Raw genomic sequence first — 14,931 nt, forward strand, 5'->3', positions numbered from 1 at the left:
TATACCACGTTCGACTAGTCTTTCTACTTGTTCTTCTCCTTGTTCTGAACTTACGATGACGTACAAGCAACTTGAACAGATAATGGATGAATCAGGACGATTTTACGAACTTGTAAAAATCATATTTTTCAAAATGATTCGAACGTCGATATCGCCGTTTGCTGAATTATCATGCGGCAGAGATATCCGATGGAAATGCTGTTCGTCGAGGATCGCGATCGTTTCGTCTGGAACTTTTCCAAAACAAGCGGTTGAGAACGCTAAACACGGCAAGCGCGAGAAATACAGAACGAACGATAAATTTTCTTGGCTCGTGCCGATCATTAGCTGAAACTGAAATCGTTGCACCGTCAGCTCAAGTTATATATTACGAAATTAAAATGCGGTCAGATTAAAATCTCCTCGTTTATTTCCACTCTCTTCCTCTTCTTTATTCCCGTTTCGCTATCTCAGCCGTTGTTCGCTGTTTAAAGATAGATGTGTGTGTATAACTCATACATTTTAATTTCTTAATCCTACTGTACTCTTCCAGTCATTTTCAACCTCGATCGTATTTATTCTGACTTTTTTAACGCGTAAAGACAACTGCAAACAATTATCTTCGTTTAAATTTCACGCGAAAGATTTTCTTGGGTTATTAAAAGATTTTTTCGTTTGCTAAAATGAGAGCAAGATTGAACTATAAAAATTCGAGCATCACAGCAGGCTAAAACCAAACATCCTCTTTGTTGATTAAATTACGTTTACTCGCGTTTGAAATATGCATTTCTAATTGTTCTCGACATTCCGACTTTCAGATGTTTGTCGTAAATTCCATTTCATTCTTTCGAGTTGCGTAAAGTTCGACGCGCTGTTCGTAATTTCCATTATATTTGTTTCGAAGTAACTTTTTCGTTGAAACTTTCAAGCGATAATGTTTCCACCCTCTTTCCTTGCTTTCTTTCCACCTTCACGTGTCCCGCTCGCATACTATCGGATCTTTCGATCCGTCGTTGTTTCCTTATATCGCGCGGAAGTAGATTCCCGATCCCAAGAGTCGAAATTTTAAGAATACTTGAAAACTCTCGAGACGCATTTTACATCGAGGCTAAAGACACGCCGGATAAAGTTGCCACCCGCAGAACCGTTGCTTTGAATAAAACTCTGCTCTTTTGTGCACGGTGCTCGAACCGAAGGCTCGAGTACGAATCGAAGAGTACTTTCTCCGGCACCTGTGCCCTACGCCTACACAGACAGCGACGTATTTAAAATCGCGATAATCGCGATTGCCCATTGCGACTGCTTCGTGATGAGTTCAAACGGATTTTGACGAAAAGATCGGTTTTTAAAGCCAGGCTCGTTCAAAGGCAGAGCTCTTGAATCCGGTGCTCTCTGCGGGCTCGCGAAAGAAATATGAAAAGAAAAATAGGAAAGAAAGGTATATCGAGCGCTCCATTTTAAGTAACGAAAAGCCGTGCGAACGTGTGTGATAAATATTCGATAGAGGGGAAAAATAAGTTTCTGCGTGATTGACACGGACGACAATGGAACGCGATGGTGATCTCTGGTCCAAAGTCGGTATAATACAGTTCCGTTTCGGGATGAACAGCTAAGGCTAAAAGACGTCGAACAGAGGTTGTTCCTTTCCCGAAGGAACGAAACAAGCAAAGCGAGACGGAGACGCCCGTCTCTTTCTCTATATGGCAAATTCGTGAAGCAATGCCGGTGAGAATTCACGCAACAAAGCTGGCACGACGAGGCGGTGGATGCAGAGAAACGCGAGACAGGTGGATGCAGAAGGTTGCGGCGGAAACGCCGCAGGCATCGAAGACAGTATCTGCTGGGCGCTTCGAGACGTACCGACTTGAAAGCAATGGAGGAGGATTACGTTTTTCCGAAAAGACTAAGCGAATAGTCCTACTGGATGTACTTGGTTCGTTGCAACGTTCAATCCAATCTGCCACAAAGGTTGATAAGAGTCTCCGTTTTATTTAAGCCTCGCATATACATTCGCGGCTACAACTACGTGTACCCGTAATAAGCGGCTGAGGACAAACAGCTTCTGAAAATAGCTTATTGAATTAGAAATGAATTGTGAATTGGAATATTCGATGAATATCGAATGAGAACTGTAAATTAAACGACGTTAAACGTCAAATGCTGTTTCGATCACGAAGAGTCGAAGGGCATCGTACTTTCCTATGAACGATTTAGCCTCCGAATTATCTTGTTTAAGATAGAAACGAGCAGACGCAAAACATCGCTTTCGAATATAAAACATCGTTCAAAACGTGAACAATTTAGGAGTCACGCGCATTTTACGAGCGGAACGGAGCTAAAAGCTACTGACCCGTAAAAATCCAACACGTTTCGGCTGCATACGGAAAGATTCGAAACCGAAATAAAAACGAAAAACTTGATTTATCGCAACTCTTTCTACGCAAAGATTACATCGTTTTTCTTTGTGTACGAATTATACAGGTGAAACGGATTCGCGTTAGTTGACAATCAATTTCTATGTAAATGAACAGTTTTTTCCTAAATATAAATGAAACGTATTTAAATGGCGGCGAAACATGCCTAAAGCATCGTTTTCTAATTTCTATGCGTAACAGACTTCATTTCCGCCGATAGTCTAAACTACGATTAAACTTTGCTCTTCCAGATGGAACGAAGCAAAGAAAAATCGATCACCTCGACATGGAGAAACTTCGAATAGAAAAGTTTGATCGAGCAAATTACGCCGAGAAACTAATTTGTCGAATATACCAAAAGTTTCGGCGAGTCCCTCGAGGAGGAGACTCGAAAGTGAGGCCAGTGCTGCGAATGTTCGATATTTACCAGGTTAAGATGTTTCTGATAAAAATCCACAGCTCATGGTGTTAATTCGGCTTTGCAAGCAATTACCGTCGCATTTCTCGAAACGCACGACTTCCTAACTGGTGTTTCGTTTCCAGTTTTCCGTTTCATCCGTCCAAAATCGCGATAGGTTCTCTTCGTTTCTTTCGTCGCTCCTTTTTCGATTCTTTCACTTGCCAATGATTCTCAACGAGAGGAGAACACTCTATGGCACGCCTCCGGACATACCGCAGGGTTGTTCGTGCAAAGGCTGCAGAAAAGATAAAATCCACCATCTTACCTTTGCCCGCCTCTTCCTGCTTCCGTTTCTCCCTCTTTATTCTTACACCTACGCTCGTTGCATTTTTCTTCGCCTCCGCGTCGTTTCGGCAGATGCGCCGCGTTGATATATCCCTTCCGTCTTTGTCAATTAGAAACGTCGAGTCTGAAACAGTCGAGTATCCGATTCGTTGAAACAATTCCCTTTCTAGAAACGTCGAGGACATTAACCCACTTTTCGCGCTTGGAAACCGACTAGCTTACGACCTACTGGCAAACTCTGCTCAAGCGCGAAGACAAAATGCATTTATTGAGGCCAGGAATCGAAAATCTCACGGGAATTGGTTCGGATTTCATATCTTCGCTACTGCTCGATCTGCCGGAACGCTCTCCGTAACCAATCTTCTCGTAAAGAGAACCCTTCGAACCGTTTTCCTCGTAAAGATCGAACCAAGGGTGAAAAATAATAGGACCAGGCTCGATAGAGTCATAACTGCTTTCCACTTACAGTAGGGTCAACTATATAACGCTTCTGAGGCAACATCGCTCATATCTTATTCCCTAAAAGGTATTCTTAATATTCCAAGTCCTACGATACCGAAATCCTATAACAAACAATTTTGCGAGAAACGGAATTGAATTTCATCGACGATTCAAACTATCTAATTCCATCGATGAAAACAATAAAAAAAAAAAAATAAAAATAATAATAAAAGAGATAATAACTAAAGCATCAGCGATCGATTACAATTCATGCAGAAAAGTGTGAAAGATAGAACGATCGGAGAAACGAGAGAAATACAGCGAGTGATTCATCATCGAGCACCGGAGCAAAAAAGACAGAGAGCGGCGATGGAGAAAGGGCGAGTAAAGAGGTGAGATACTTGAAGAAATCGTGCTAGGAACACAGAGGGTTTTCGTCTTATTTCGGCGCATAGCTAGCACTCGAAGAAGAGATGACACTGGAAGGAAAATAAAAGCCAGTTTCTCGGGCCGGGTCAGCCTTCCTTCTTTCTACTCGCAGCATCCCATTCTACCTGGTTTCGCCTTACCTCTTTCCAGCCTACTTACTCTTCGTACTACTCGTTTTCTCGTTACCACCCTTCTAGAAATTATTAAAGGGAAAACACCCTTGAAATCTGCTTTCTCTTCATCGTTGTCAACACTGTCGAGAGAAACGTCCGTTTCTACCTTTCACGTCATCGACCAGCACGAACAAATTCAATATGGTGACAGGAAAGTAACAGATAGGTAAAAATCTCAAACCTTAAAACGAACATTCTTCGAATGGAAATTGCCTAGTAACGAAAATATGTAATTTGGATTACAGCTTCTAGCGATTACGAATGGCATACGCTGTTTCACTACGTGCAACAGAGCTCTAGAAAGTTGTATCGAATTCGGCCGAAACTTTCGTCGGATATATTTCATACGCCGTTGCTCGAATTTCAAAGTATACAGCAACCAGGCCATTATTACTGGCAAACGAAAGTTCGGTTCGATCGTGATAAACATGATTTAGCACGTTCAACGTTTCATCTAACGAGAACGAAAGACATTTGGTTAAACAAGAGCGGATATCACGAGATGTACGCTTTCTCTGGAAAAGTAAGAAAAAAATTGCAAAATAAAAATGTTTGGAAGATTTCTAAAGCAATAGAGAGAAGCATAAGTATATTGATCCAAGTTTCGATAAAACTTCAATGAAAGAAGATAGAAAGAGAGAACAGTTGGTCGATGTACATTGGAAGAGCAGTGTTTGAAAGAGTTCCTCTGACCCTCTTCCTCTTGCCGTATAAATCGATGAACGGGCAAATACTCGTTTGCTACTCAGTTTACATCACTTCGAAATGAAACGCTGCGATGGAATCTAAACGACATTTGGACATTCGACAAACGACGATGCAGCACGCTAATGGTAAAACAGTGCAAAATCGGATGGACGCGGATCTTCGTTGCTCGATGAACAGTTTCAGTTCAAACGTATCGATATATATCGGATAAACCGGAAGAAATATCCGAATAAGAAAGTAAAACGGAAAAAAGGAAAAAGGGATGAAAAACGAGAGCCAAGCGATCAATGAGAATTTGAAAAGTAGTATGGCTACGAATTGCTCTAGATAAAGGCGATCGAGGGAACGTAGAAATAATAGCGGTATAAAATCTTGCTGAGACTCGAACCATATGGTATTCCAAGCTTCCGTAGCTGGTACGTCCATTCCATGTACATATCCTTCTACTTCTACACCAATGTACGTATATATTATCGATTTTCTTTTACCGACGATTCTCAGCGTGAAACCACCAAGCATTGTTCTTTCTCTCTTTACTATATTTCTTTTCGTAATTCTCCTCTGTGCTCGCTTGATCGCGGATGAAGTGCACCGTGCACTGTTTAGACATGTAGCGTTATTAGAAAGCGAAAATGTATCTACTGGCTATTTTCTCGAGCGAACTCAACTCCAATGTACTCCTCGTAATACATGCTACAACGATTCGGTCCAACACTTTGCCCGTTCTTCTTCTTTTCTGCGAGATATAGCGCCCCCTGAATCGATCAGAACAACAGTCTCGAAAATATCTATGGTCTTGGAGCAGTTTTGCACAAAGCGACGGGAGCTGCAGGAACGTTCCGTGTATCGCGAATGTCATCGAGCAGCAAGAGTTTTACAAGACGTTCGTGCAGCGAATAGAAACGTAAATGGAATGAGATTAGCGATCGTTCTGGGATGCATCTCGTGTTCGTTCAAAGACTAATCTCTCGCGAAAACGGATACGCGTTGGGTCGCATCACCGATACGACGTTGCGAGTCTACTGCGAGCAACAGTCCTGTTCTCACTGCGTCGAATATCGTGTGTTGCACGGAAGAGATACGGCATATAACCAATACGCTGTAGCAAGAATAACCGAGCGAGCGAAATTCCAGGACGGTTGCTGCGTGTGCACCAGCTGGCCCATTATACCGGCTTTGTTCCGTCAGACTCGAACAGAGGCTTGTATTCCCGGCGATTTCCTGTGGGATCCTCGATACCCCTTCGTTTTCTACGTTTGCCTCTTCCATACTTGGCTCCCTCACGAACTCTCGTTGTTTCATCTTTGCCTAGATAGGTAGTTACCACTGTCCACTTTTTCTTTACATGGACGACATTGCGTGACTCTGCTGGCTCTAAACGGTACACATTTGCCATTTCCAAGCAACACAGAAACTCGTAAGCAAATTAATTTTACTACATAATGGTGTTGAAGATCATCTTGTTTAAGTAACTCGTTTAATGCCTAAATGTTTGCGAACACGTTCTTTGGTCTGTGTCACTCGCGAAGGGTACGTGTAAAATGTCCGAAAGTCGCACGTACCCTTTCGATTTATCGCGTAATATAAAACCTAACCGCAGTGAGCAATCAAATTCTTTTACCCTTAGTCAGGGACCTAACAAAGGGATCGTAACTCGACGAAACGTGGCTTGACCGCTCGTTTGAGCAACTGATCGGAGACAGAAGAGAACGAGAATCGAACGAGGCACTTTGTCAGGTTTTCTGGCTGTTTGAGAACCGTCCCCTACCTACGTATATCGAGAATCAAAGGCCACACTTGCGGATTCAAGGGATCGATGCTGAATTTATGAAATGCAGATAACCGTGTTTCTCGATGAAAAATGGACATAGCATGGGAGTGACTACTTTAAACAAATAAGCACGTAGTAAAAGTACATTGGGTTACTAAGCATATTATGCAAAAGTACAAGGAATAAAGCATGATTTGTAGCGAAAATCCACTGTGGTTTGCCATTAAAATCTCAAATTAAGCCGAAAAGAAGCAAATTAACGAAACGAGAAACGAAAAAAGATAGCGAGAGAAGAAAGGAAGAGGAAGAGATAAATCAAAGACAAAGATGTATGACAAATGAATAGGAAAATCGGTACGTCAAATTGCACCGTACCCTAGAAAATTACCTTTTGTCGATAATATCGGAGCAAGTTGATAGCGGAGTGGCAGTGCGGGGTAAACGACCCCCTCCGCTTCTACGTCCAGGTCCCATGGCAGCGACGGCACGGCTGTCTCGTGTGCACGTGTATGCTGATGTATGCGCTGACGTGCAAGCCTGCTTTGCATTTTTACGGTGCACGTAGAACGAAGCAGTATAAAGCGATCTCTTCGTTCCATGCGCGTATAGGCGTACAAGCGTGATGTGTAGGGTACTCGCACTGTAACGCGGTCGGTCGCGTGTTTCACGGGAATCGAGGAAAATATCTACGCGAGACCAATGGAATTTCCCCTGTACGTAGCTAACCATGTTTCACCGCCAATGCTTCGGGCACATTTATCAGTAGACGATACTTATTTTCGACGGGACACGTGACGACGGGCACTCGCGTTAAACGTGCGAGTATGAGCAGCGCACTCCACCCAGTGAACATCGAATCGATCTATGCGACTCTCCTCGAATCGATTCTCCAATGGAAAATGAGTTATCGGCCTACGACATATATATGTATATTATCGTGTATATGTATATATATATGTATGTGTGTGTATATATATATATTCATATGTATCTACACTTACCTATATCCTTTGATGCATATATCGCTGAATTTCTATGATCGATGCGGATTTCTATGATATACTAGCAAATATCGGCGACGCGTCAATACTGGATTTATACACGAATTGTCGCGCCATCGTTACCGAACGAAATAAAGTAAATGTGGAAAGCAGCTTACTGGAAACAGAAAAAAAATATTTAAGTATCGTAGCACGTCTGCAGAACGTTATTAAATGCATTAACTTAGATCTGTCAAAGGATCGAAACTTTGCCTGCTCCGCGAACAGGAAGAAAACAAAGAAAGATATCCGATATAATGACAAAAGCTTCTTACAATTAAGTTCCTTCAGCAGCCATCTCGTTAAGAATTAAACAACTACTCAGCTACTTTGAAAGAAAGGAGGAAAAGAGGCGAGCACGTATTAAACGACAGATCCTCCTTTCCTATCCAAATTTCTTCCGGCGGTAGACCTGTTCTTCTCCCTCGTTTCCGCGAATAATTCCTTTAACTGAAAAATTCGAAGGTTAATTTTAAACGGATAACGGCCAAAAGCGCGATTTCTATTTCGAAATCTATAACTACACCGTCGCACTGATCGTTTAAAAAATTCCATAGTTCCATGCTATATTCGTAGTAAATCTAAAGCGGCAATTTCTATCCGATTCGATGATATTTAATTTGAAGGAAAAGTTGTAGCAGCGTGCGAAAGAACATTACGATCGAAACCCTCGAGTTTAAGTAATGCGGCGGCCGTAGAATTGTTAGCAAGGAGAAAAACTGAAAATTTCTAATTCGCGGTCGAGCTACATTTTTTACTATTTATCCTTCCAGGCTGTTCGTACTCGCTTTTATGCGCCGATTCTGTGGCTTCTATTTTTTTTTTCTTCATTTTGTCATTCCCTTTTTCCAACTGCACCTTGTTGCGGTGGATATTCCGGCAACCTCCTCTCGCATCCCTCGAACAAAACCCCAGTTCCGTTGTCGTACCGTACCGAATGCGCTACCCCATTGCAAGACCCCACAATTCCCTGCATCCCCGTCGCGTTTCCGGAACCTCTACCTCTACCACGACGCTTCTGTACGTTCACTCTCGGCTAGACTTCGTTGGACCCTCGCGACGGTCGTGCTTTTGTTTCGAATTAACATTAGGAGGTTTCCGCGTCAGAGAATTTATGCGGACATACAAATAAGCTGCGTTGCCTGGCTGCGATGTAACATTTAGAAATAGCAAACTCTTTCTGACGCAGGCTGATTTAATTCGAGTGGAGACAATAGAACGACGACCGGAAGAGGAAAATAATATTATACACAGTGTAATTATCTCGCGATAAATAATATATTTGTGAGAGCGAAAATTACAATTTATCATACGATACGAGATATAGAAACCTATTTGGCGTTCGAACAAAAAATTCATATTGCCGAAAATGTAGCGCGAATGAATTTACGGCTATCCATAAATCCTAGCTTATTCCAAATTATACTCCATATCTTTCGTTACTTTCCGTGCTGGTGATGAATCGTCCAAGAGAATAACATTGATATGCAAAAAACGGTGACAAATGACACAACTATACGCGTACACATACACGTGTAGTTCTCTTTGAAAAACTTAAGTTTTAATTTATCTTGCGGAACAGTAATCGGCTTACGCGAGACTGTCAGAAACGTCGAGGTAACGTCGTCGAGAGATTTGTCGTCCTACTATAGACGCTCTTACAATAATTGTACGAACGGCTTCTTCTTTTATTCTCTCATCGCTGTAGGCTACTCGGTTCCCACTCTACGCCGTTCTTTTTAGACATCGCGAAGCAGGGACTCGGATATCCTGACCCACATACGCTCGTTTAAATAGGTCGGTTTAACATTCCATCTTACTTGCAAAGCTTTAAACATTATCAAACGCCCGTTCTCGTCCTCGCTTCTCGCTTATTTCGATTCTTTTGTGAAAAATGAATCCGATTGAAAGTAATTTCAGAACAATCGACGCTCTGACGAACTGTCCGTCGTATATTAATGGCCGATCGTGTATTCAATACGGTTTTGTCAATGCCTTTATCATATTACGTGGTCTGTAATCCGGAAACATTTCACGGAATATCATCGAATCAGGTCAAACTAAGTATGATTGGGAGTGTCAAACTGTTCCGATGAATCGAAGAGCTCTACAAACTGCAAACGCAGTTTAGAACAACCGCGATCGAAGGCTTGATATTTAATAACAAGAATTACAATTAATTTCAGAAACCCGACACTGCTCGAACGATAAATTAATTATCGGGTCTTCTCGAATAACTCGAAGCTAAAGCAAATTCGATAAAGACAATCGAATTTGATTTAATTCATACAAATTAGAATATTAAAGAAACGTTTTAAAATTAAAGACGAATTGAAGATTTATACAAATATTGTATGTTATCGACGGTCGTATTTAGACGCGCCCGTTTCTCACCTGATGCGGATAATACAATAGTAACAAATGTACAAATTTAAACGAATTCTATTGCTTGGATCGATCGTAGCGAAATTACAACGAGGACTTTGTCGTTGACTGTCCTCCCTTGTTCGCGAAACATCTAACTCGTTTGCAATGTCAATTCACGCATCGCCGGACGTTAATTCGGTATTTCGAAGCGCGATTTTCCAAGCCATTCTTCGATCACGCGTTTCCAGCTTTTACAAGCGTAAGCTCGGTTAAGCTCGCGCGTTTAGCCTCTCTAATAAGCAGCCGAATAGGTGATAACGTTTCCCCGATCGAATCAAGAGTTTCATCGGGAAAGTGACAAACGTTATTATCGGAGAACATGGAATAATCTTTCATACTTATTTGCAAATTTATATGCCAATTTAAAATACAAAACCGAACGAGGGTTTACGTCAACGATAACGCGTGAGGAACGACACGTAAAATGCATGTGAGCATCGGCATGCGTAGAATCGCGTAGAATCGCGTAGAAAATTTTAGGAGAAAAGAACCATCGGATTGCTCTGCGAGTAGAAACTTTTCTACGATCCAACATTCTTGCATAATTAATCCGTAAAATGCAAAGAATAGGAAACTGGAGAAGAAGAAGAAGAGGAAGGGTAGGATTTTATGCAAGTTTGTCTAAAGACGGTCCAATGACGACGCTTAGATCACGAAAGAAAGGAAAGAAGGAAAATGCGGAAAACCAAGGAAAGGAAGTTGGCAATATCGTCTTCGAGGATCCCGATTTTGTACAGTGACGTGACATCGTAGGCAATCTTGAAAGCTGCTTCGCGTTGACGAGAACTTTGCCGTCCGGTTCATCGGCAACAAAGGATCGAATCTCCCTCATGCGCGAGATCGGAGATTGCAGAGAGAAAGGTTTCAACGAAAGAGGAAGCAAAAACACGAAACTTTCTCGTAGAAAACAGTGACAAAAAATTCCTCGTCACTATGATCGTGATTTCCCGATACCTACACCTACCTCTGTCACGTTTAAATGAAAGAGAATCAAATTTTATATCCAGTGCAATTTCATGTCAAACCAAAAGCTGCATATATCGAGATTACTATCGTATATTAAAATAACATTCACGGTGATGAAAATCTTGTTACGCGTTTTAACAGGTAGACATTTTAACAAGCATTAAACGTAGAATCTAATTGCTTTTTATATTAACCCTATGATATCCAGAGCTTCGAATCGTTGTACGGAAATAGTAAATTTAATAAATATACGAGTTATGTGCCGTTTTTTTAATGCATGTTGCGCACTATCGTTGGTGTTTATTAAAAGAGAAAAGAGTATTACAACGAAAAATGATGCAAATTCGTCATAGTCCTGTAGAAAGTGAAGCCGATGCGAGAGGAAAAAGGCGTAAATCTTCAAATCATGTAAATAAGGGATGAAGCGAATGCGGAGAAACAGCATTGTAAAAAGTGCTACTTTATACAGTTCAAATTTATGGATAATGAAATGCGAGAAAAGGGTGTAGAGTGGAAGAAGAGGCCGGCAGTGGAGAGCAGGCCAACAGTCATAATCGCAGCTTAGAATGCATGGAATAATTGCGCGCGTGCATTGCGCTGTAGGCGGCTTAAACGCTGCGGCAATCATAAAATATAATTTCTTCGGGTCGGCTTGTTACAGCCACGCTGTCCTTCCCATCCTACCGTTCCGGCAATTTCGATCTTTTTTTTTTTTTTTAAAGGCTGTAGTTTGCACTAAAACAAAACGGACGAAGAGTGCTGTGGCGAAGCAGTACGAGAAAAAGACCAAACGCAAAGGTGTGTACGGGAAGCAAAGCGCGCGTCACGATGCGTATGTTTGTTTCACAGCAGTACGAAATACCTGCAACGTTTTATAATAAAACAACGGATAAGCAATGACGGCAGAGTTCTTCTTCGCGTAGTTTTTCACTCTTCCCATCTGGACGAACTTTATCGAGCTCGTGGCCGTGAATTGCAAATGTATTACCGTCTCCTTTCGCCAGGTTTTTCTCGACCGAACGAGAAAGGCAAATGGAAGGAACATGCGTTGATGGTCGCCGAGGTAACGGGAACGAGGAGCACGATCTAACGCATAAGAAGTGGAGGAAACTCACCGCGAAATAATAACGAATGCGAGATATATGTTACGATAGTCGTGACAATTTGCCAATTTTTCCTAGTAGGTTTGTTGACCCAGTAAAACTACCATCTTACCGGAACAAGCTAGGAAAAGGAATGCTGGCTCTACTTGGCAAATTTTATCAATTTCGCGATTTCCTGGCGCTAGTCCAGCCACAACCTCGAGAAACGAGACAGTACCGCTTATTTTTCTCAACCATCGGAACCAGATATATCGATTTAAGATTTTCCTTCTGCTTTCGCGACAATTCGATTCGTTCGAATTGCGTCAGCTACGTCAAATTACAATTTCCTTCGTAGATAGCTATCTCTCTCTTTCTCTCTCCCTCGATTGATAAGACGAGGGCTCTCTTAATCTCGTTATCGTCAAATATCACACGCGAAGATGAAATAACATAATATTTCGGTACGTAAGGAAGCTCTTTGCTTATACCTGCGTAACAGTTCTGGAATATAAAAACTTAAAGCGCTCGTCTTATCGCTTTTTGCGACACTATCGCACTGACAGAATTTTATTAGACCGATTTTTCCAGATTCCCTTCGTTCCTTTTCCTTTCAGACGAGACTGCAGAATCTTCCGCGCAGACAGGCTTCGGCAGCCAATATCTCCGAGTGCGACTTAACGTTGATCCTTCTTTTATATCCGTTGAATTTAAATAATGGAGCCTGTGCTAATTCGAGGCCAGCGGTGGTCAACTAAGCAGTAGTTTGCAGAAAATTTATTTCACGAAGATGAAAATTTAATTCGAGATGAATACAACGTTAATCGTCTTTCGGCAATCGCGAACCTGTCGCATAAATGTTGAAAATGTCGGCTGTAGCGTAACAATAGAGAGAGGTGAATTTGAATTTTTCAGATACGACCAGCGATACTCGAATTTCGTGCTCAATTTATAATTCCGCATTTACGTAGCACATCATATCCTAAACCTAGAATAACAGGAAGCTTTGAAAATGGTCGACGAGGCTTGAAACGGATACCGAACAGATGGCGGCTTGATCCAACTGCTGTAACTCGTTATACTCTGCGGTTATACCTCCGTGATTACCTGCACGAGCAAACTCGGACTTCTGCCTGAGTTTCTCATTATCGCGAGTGCGCAATGTAACCCTGAACTTTAATCATGGGCCTATCGTTAAAGGCTTTTTACCGGCTTCGGCTTCCCCGAGTCACGTTTTCAACAAACGTACTTGGCTATTCTTTATCTTTTTCTTCTTTTTCAAGAATCGGACAAGGCAATGGAATTTTTCCCGTCTAGATAGAGCGCTACAAAAAGCTTTAGAATTTTACTTGGAGTAAGTAAGAGTATCGTAATCTATCAATTGTGTGTGAATTTGGTAGTGCAGTTGCAAGGTCTGCCTATCTATCAAGCGAGACGGAACGATTTATCGAGGACGCGAGGAAAAGAGAATGGAGATCTATTCGCAGATACTTTCAGAGAGGGAAAGAGAGATGGCGGATGGAAGTGATGGGTAAGCTAACACAGTAACGAAGTCCAAAATGTTTTTCCCCTGCTGGACCGTCGAGTGCTCAATATCTATGCTAATCCGGTCTACCGCTTCTTCGGTGTACGCCACTACACACTCTTCTGCGTCAGTCGTATTCCTTATCTTTCCTTTTCCTTCTGCTTCTCCTTCAACGTTTCGCCCTTTTACCGGGCTTCTGCACCGTGGCTTTTGTCTCTGCATAGTTAAGTAAACAGCGGCTTGCAAGGCGATTTTCCGAACAAGAAATCGATAGGCGAGTCGTCCTAAAGTTCGATAGGCGAGACGTCCTAGAGTTCGACAGTCTTTCACGGAGTATCTCAAGTCTTTATTCGTATAATCCGTCGAAACGTTTCTTCTTCGCAGAGGAGAAAAATTGAAAAATAATCAACGACGAAACTAGCGCAAAAGCGAAGCATCGATTTCCACGAATACATTTTTGTTATTGTAATTTCTGGCGTGTTACCGAAAACCAGCAATACTCTATATATTACTGTTTACTATATCGACCAGGTCTTTTCTTCGTAAACGTTTACTTTTCACCAACTTCGCTAAAGGAATCTTATTACTTGCCTTCTACAAACGTTTATGTATCACGGAATTACAAGTAGGGTATCTTCTTGAAACTCGGCTCGGTGAAATCTTTCGCTTTAAGAGAAGCTGTTTCGATCAAACCACGAGACATACCTCGCCTCTACGCACCAACACCATATATAACAACTTTATCCGATATTTCAGATTACATCTCTCCGTTTTAATTACCACCTCTCGATACTTCAGAGCCAACAATTACGTGTTAATTGTACGAATAAGACGAGGAAGACGCACGGCATAGTATCGACTGTTTGTATCCGCATAGGTTTCACCGTTCTCTATTCCATGTGTCCTATAGCCACCTATTGACTGTCTTGGCGAATTGCATTAGTTCTAATCTAATCTTCTCTATTCACCGCTTCCGTTATTACTGTCAGCGATACAATGGAGGGCTAATTAAAGTTGTAGCTCGTGACGCTACTGTATCGAAAGCCAACGTCAATGGTATAATTATGCAACAATTGCTCGTCGTCTTTTGAAATTGGTGCAAATCGCATACTTTGTATTTCGAAACGCAGACCGCAACGGCGTTCAAAATATTAGGTTGTCCGAAAAGTTTCTTTCGTTTCATAAGGTGACAATAGACGAACAACAATTTTTGTTTTATATTATTTTATTG

General features: G+C 41.8%; 2 protein-coding genes across 4 annotated transcripts in view; one reads left to right on the forward strand and one right to left on the reverse strand.

Moving 5' to 3' along the window:
• LOC117232802 overlaps window positions 1-14,931 on the reverse strand; it is a 143,119-nt gene that overhangs the window by 116,411 nt on the left and 11,777 nt on the right. For both annotated transcript variants that reach the window (XM_033492461.1, XM_033492470.1), the window contains exons 3-6: window positions 7,976-8,150; window positions 7,662-7,818; window positions 7,049-7,572; window positions 3,119-3,262 (exon numbers count right to left, since the gene is read on the reverse strand). In XM_033492461.1, the coding sequence (XP_033348352.1) occupies window positions 3,119-3,262; window positions 7,049-7,259 (355 nt within the window). In that variant the 5' untranslated portion in view covers window positions 7,260-7,572; window positions 7,662-7,818; window positions 7,976-8,150. The remainder of the gene's footprint in view (window positions 1-3,118; window positions 3,263-7,048; window positions 7,573-7,661; window positions 7,819-7,975; window positions 8,151-14,931) is intronic.
• The window catches only part of LOC117232714 (tyrosine-protein phosphatase Lar), a 278,813-nt gene that overhangs the window by 41,702 nt on the left and 222,180 nt on the right, over window positions 1-14,931 (forward strand). The window lies entirely within an intron of this gene.

Source organism: Bombus vosnesenskii, unplaced genomic scaffold, assembly GCF_011952255.1.
Source record: "Bombus vosnesenskii isolate JDL3184/JDL3185 unplaced genomic scaffold, Bvos_JDL3184-5_v1.1 scf7180000013263, whole genome shotgun sequence".
Taxonomy (NCBI): domain Eukaryota; kingdom Metazoa; phylum Arthropoda; class Insecta; order Hymenoptera; family Apidae; genus Bombus; species Bombus vosnesenskii.